Source organism: Quercus suber, unplaced genomic scaffold (assembly GCF_002906115.3).
Source record: "Quercus suber isolate HL8 unplaced genomic scaffold, Cork oak 2.0 scaffold_6, whole genome shotgun sequence".
In the NCBI taxonomy this organism is placed as follows: domain Eukaryota; kingdom Viridiplantae; phylum Streptophyta; class Magnoliopsida; order Fagales; family Fagaceae; genus Quercus; species Quercus suber.
In genome coordinates this window covers 2,648,347-2,653,937 of record NW_027069472.1, presented here as the reverse complement: position 1 = coordinate 2,653,937, position 5,591 = coordinate 2,648,347, and the positions used below count along the sequence as shown (strand labels likewise).

Below are 5,591 nucleotides of genomic sequence, written 5' to 3'. Positions count from 1 at the left end.
GGAGGGAGGCTTCATGTGAAAAATCCAAGAAATATCTAAAAACAAGCTTCCAAATCAGGAAAATAAAAATGAAACAGAGTCATCGAGATCAAATGCCTATCTAATTAAAGTAATGAGGAACAGGTAGCTGAGCTCTTACGAGTACACGAACTCAAAAACCACTGCTTTATTTATAATTGCCTGCTTCATTCTCCGCATTTCATACTCCTGCTTAAACCGATCTGATTATTCGGTTTGTTGAAAGTGCTCATTATCAAATCTTCCATCTGGTATAATATGTGTTCAAGCTTAATCAATTTATAATTATTACAGGTTTATAAGAGCCCTGGCCAATAACTTAAATAAAGTGATACCTGAAGTTAAGTCAATTTTGATTCCAGTATATGAGGCAGAAGCTGTCCAACCACCAGTTTGTTTAGCTACACTAGTATTAGATCAACCATTTTTCGATTTAGCCAAGAAGATCGTTGTCCCTTCAATGCAACTATTTGATAAGTTTCTTCAAGAATGAGATCCATAATGGATGGTCCTGGTGAAGAAGGAGAAGGGGTCCAAGAATAATATGGGTTTGATTACATATGAGGTTGTTCCTGTTTGTTTATTGGTTCCTCTACCCTCTCTGAGTTTTGAATCTTCTAATTTATGAAAGCATCACAAGAAACAGAGATCTACTTTCTAGTTCTAATAAACCACTATGGGAAGCAAAATGATGTTTTTTTTGTTTTTGTTTTTGTTTTAAAATTATCTTAGGGACTTCACGTTTGCTCTCAGAACCTCATTAAAGAATTCACATTCATTATAGGGAAAGAACGAATTTTTGGATCATTGTTGATATTTGATGGTAGTAGCACTAATAAAATAATCAAAGGTCCTTTCCCAATTAATTGTTGTTTATGTAAAGAATAAAGTTTCAGAGAAAGAGAGGGTGTGTTTGGTTACCAAGAAAAAAAAACTCGAGAAAATAAAATAAAATTTTTAAAAGGTGACATGGCTTTTTTTGCCATCCAAGTGCTAATGTGGTCACTAAAATTTAGGCACATCATCATAAAACGCAATAGTTTAATACCAGGCATGTCAATAGTGCAAACCGTTTGTTACATATGCATTTTCTATTAGTGAGTTAATGGAAAAAACTAAATTGGTTGTAAGTGGAAAATAGCAAGGACTAAATTAACTGCTACAAAAAATATAGGAACTAAATTGACTTTGACCTCAAAATGTAGTAAGGGTCTTTTTGGAATCTGCTTATTTTGCTGAAACTGAAAATTTTTGCTAAAAGTATGGTAGATAAAGGTAAAAGTCAGTTAAAATAGTACGGTGGGACCTATGAATAATACCAAAAAGTGCAGTGGAGCTTATGAATGAATAGTAGCAAAATAAGCTTAATAGTAAAAAAAAAAAAAAAAAAAAAAAAAAAAAAAACCTTGCTTTTTAAGTTGGAGCCAAATGCACACTTAGTGAGTTAATGGTAAAGACTAAATTGGTTGCAAGTTGAAAATAACGTAGACTAAATTGACTGCTACCAAAATATAGGGAATAAATTAACTTTAACCTCAAAATGTAAGGACCAAAATAATGTTTTCTCAGACAATTTATACAACTCTAGAAGAAAAGACAATATCATCTTCCACCAATGAATAATTCTAGAGATACAAACTATTTTACAAATAATTTTACAAACTGCTGATGTGGTGAATGATTATTGATAAATGAAAAAGGAATATTAATGGCAAGCCTAAATGAAATCCAATAAAAAGTTGGCTATATCAATAATTTGTAAAAATCAGGGGCGGAGTTATAGCAAGGCTTTTGGGGGGGGGGGGGGGAAGGTTGGGATGGCCCCCAAAATAGAAGTTGGCTCATCCAAATGTTTGAGTTAGTCCAATGATACTCTTAAAAACCAATAGAATTTGTCAATTAGTCTAGTAGTTATAAAGACAATGTAGTTTTTGTTTTCTTTAATTTGTTTATTGTACATGTTTAATATCAAACTAGACTGCTTTTATATACTATTGAAGTTTAAAAGATATAAGTTCATCTAAAAAATTATCTTGCAAATATACATATGTGAAAGTTATTAATTTTATACACAATATATTTATAAATTATGAGCTACTCTATTATCAAAATATTAATGTTTATATTTGTATATGTGTGTTTAGGTATGTGTGTGATGGTTTATCTTGACTCAAGACTAAAATATTAGTGACAAAATTTAGCCTTCCAAATAAAAATCCTAGCTCCGTCTTTGTAAAATAGTTTATGATTGTAGTGTAATTCTCAACCAATTGCCCTAACTCTACGTGGACGAGGTTGCAAAATCTTAGGCGTGACGTAGATTCCAATTTTGGTATTCTCCATCCAATCCCAAAGTATTGATAATCTCAACAAATCATGAATTAGCACGTAACAACCGTAGGATAATATCCTTAAAAAATTCCCATGATCCAGCTTTCCACAATAATCAAAACAGTCAATACAATAATTTATCGTACACCTCCATAACCCTACCTTCTCTCTATGTCTCTTCGCTGTCTCCGTCTCAGAACGTAGTAGTAAGTGTAACCCCACAAAAAGAGTAACTCAAAGACTGTCAGATAGAGAGAGAGTAATGGGGGTGATAGATATAATAACACGAGTTGGCGCGATTGGCAAGAAGTACGAGAAGTACGACGTATATAAACACAAGGACAAGGACCCCAACGTTGTTTCTGGTGGGGATGATGCTTTTGCTCGTTTGTACGGCGTCGCTGAGGCCGACACCGATGCTGCCTTCCAGGTCTGTCTGTGTCTCTGTCTCTGTCTCTGTGTTCATGGCGGTCTTAGATGATGAAAAGGGTCTTTGTTGGTTTGTCTTAAGAATGTTTTTCTTCTTTGTTTTGATTTCTGAGAAAAAAAAAAACTGATCAGAAAGGAAAAGAAAATAAAAAAGTTAACCAAGATAGAATCTTCAGGATTATGTTCTTTGAAGAGGGTGCATGTTGGTTTAGTGTTTTATTATTATATATTTATTTTTAGGGTGGGGGACCTTTTGCTGCGAAGAAAATTGAAAGGGAAAGGAGAAGAAAAGTATGAACTTTTTCTTTTTTGATGTTTTGTGTTTTATTACTTTTTAAATGATTAACTTATTTGTTAAGGTAAAAGTGTTAGTAGGAGGCTGAGTATAGAGTAAAGGTTTTTGCTGTGATTATATTTAATATGTTTTCTATTTTTAGAAATTTTTTTTACGTTTTGGTTATATTTATGTTTATTTAATTTTGTAGAAATCAGATGCGGCTGCCAACGAGAAGAACAGGGCTACGGTGGTGGCTTTGAATGCAGAGATTAGGCTAACCAAAGCTCGTTTGCTTGGGGAGCTCCCTAAATTGCAGAGACTTGCTCTTAAAAAGGTTAGCTTATCTTTTTACATTTGATTTATTTATGTTATGTATCTCTCTGTATATGTATTTAATTGTTGATATAAAGTTCCTTTATTTATTTATTTACATTATATTGCTTGGTTTCTGAAAAATGTAGAAAAGGGTATAAATATCCTAAACTTGTACTTCGATTTAAATTTTCTTCATTTATTCAAGGGGGCACTTAAGCACATGTTCAATTTCCAAAATTTTCTCTTCTAACCTTAGTTGAGCTAAATTTGGTGGAATTTCTGCTTTCAAATGCGGGAAAAGACTTCAAATTGCTATCCCTATGATTTTTTGAGTATTTCCTGGATTAAACAAGAGCAAAATATTGTTTTCATTTATAGTATTTATTTTTCATCTTATGCTAGACTCTACTACCCTTTTTGCTACTGATTCTAATTCATGTCCCTTCTTGGTATGCTTATTAAAATTTAAAACTATTTGTAGGTCAAAGAAGGGCTGTCAAAAGAAGAAGAGCTTGAGGCTAGAAATGATTTAGTTTCTGCACTGAAGGAGAGGATTGAAGCTATACCTGATGNTTAGGTTGATTTTGGCTTGCGGTGGCAATGGTGGTTGAGTTGCTAGGTTTTTTTTTTGGGGGGGGGGTTGTGGTGGTGGATGAGTTTCTATTTGATTAGTTAAATGAAGAGAGAGAGAGAGAGTGAAATGAATAAATAAATAAATAAATATTATTAGCTGTGATGTGAAGAATAAGAGATGAAAAGTAGCATGAGTTGTGAAATAGTATGTTTAAGGATAAAATAACTTTTTGGAGTGAAAAATATTAACCTTTGTAGCACCCAAATGTGAATGTTCTTAAGATAAAATCATGCTTTAATAAAGGCCAATGCCTTAGTATGCTGGAGTTGACACAATTTAGGCGAAAACACCATTTAATCCCTACATTTTGAGGTCACAGTCAATTTAGTCCTTATATTTTGGTGGCAGTCAATTTGGTCCCTATTATTTTCAACTTGCAATCAATTTAGTCTTTACCGTTAACTCACTAATAAAAAATACATATGAGGCAAATGGTTTGCACTGTTGGCATGCCTAGTATTAAACTATTACATGATATGATGACATGTCTAAATTTTAGTGGCCACATCAACATTTAAAATTACTTTTCTTTTCTTTACCAAATTTTTCTTACAAATTCTTTTAACCAAACAAAAATTTCTTTTTTTATTCTTATTTCTTTATTGTAATTTCTGGGTTACCAAACACTCTCTCTATCTCTCTATGCAATTTCTTTACTCTTTAGCTTCTTTCTCTCTCTCTCTCTCTTCTGGCTTTCACTCTCTTTCACTTCACTCTTCTTCTCTTCAGTCATCAATGGCTATCAACAAAGACTCAACACCTCCACTAATTAACGGCAAAATTAGATCATACACAATGTTCATGAAGCCACCATTGACTTCGTCCCAAAAGCTTTCTTAGCAACCATTTTTCGATTTAGCCAAGAAGATCGTTGTCCCTTCAATGCAACTATTTGATAAGTTTCTTCAAGAATGAGATCCATAATGGATGGTCCTGGTGAAGAAGGAGAAGGGGTCCAAGAATAATATGGGTTTGATTACATATGAGGTTGTTCCTGTTTGTTTATTGGTTCCTCTACCCTCTCTGAGTTTTGAATCTTCTAATTTATGAAAGCATCACAAGAAACAGAGATCTACTTTCTAGTTCTAATAAACCACTATGGGAAGCAAAATGATGTTTTTTTTGTTTTTGTTTTTGTTTTAAAATTATCTTAGGGACTTCACGTTTGCTCTCAGAACCTCATTAAAGAATTCACATTCATTATAGGGAAAGAACGAATTTTTGGATCATTGTTGATATTTGATGGTAGTAGCACTAATAAAATAATCAAAGGTCCTTTCCCAATTAATTGTTGTTTATGTAAAGAATAAAGTTTCAGAGAAAGAGAGGGTGTGTTTGGTTACCAAGAAAAAAAAACTCGAGAAAATAAAATAAAATTTTTAAAAGGTGACATGGCTTTTTTTGCCATCCAAGTGCTAATGTGGTCACTAAAATTTAGGCACATCATCATAAAACGCAATAGTTTAATACCAGGCATGTCAATAGTGCAAACCGTTTGTTACATATGCATTTTCTATTAGTGAGTTAATGGAAAAAACTAAATTGGTTGTAAGTGGAAAATAGCAAGGACTAAATTAACTGCTACAA

The 5,591-nt window shown here is 32.8% G+C and overlaps 1 protein-coding gene across 1 annotated transcript; it reads left to right on the top strand.

The window, feature by feature from the left end:
* Nucleotides 1-2,545: 2,545 nt before the first annotated feature.
* LOC112015353 (syntaxin-73-like) lies at nucleotides 2,546-3,947 on the top strand. The gene is made up of 3 exons (XM_065773859.1): nucleotides 2,546-2,779; nucleotides 3,264-3,389; nucleotides 3,852-3,947. The coding sequence occupies exons 1-3, from the start codon at nucleotides 2,612-2,614 to the stop codon at nucleotides 3,945-3,947; spliced, it is 390 nt and encodes a 129-aa protein (XP_065629931.1). The 5' UTR covers nucleotides 2,546-2,611.
* The last annotated feature ends 1,644 nt before the right edge of the window (nucleotides 3,948-5,591 follow it).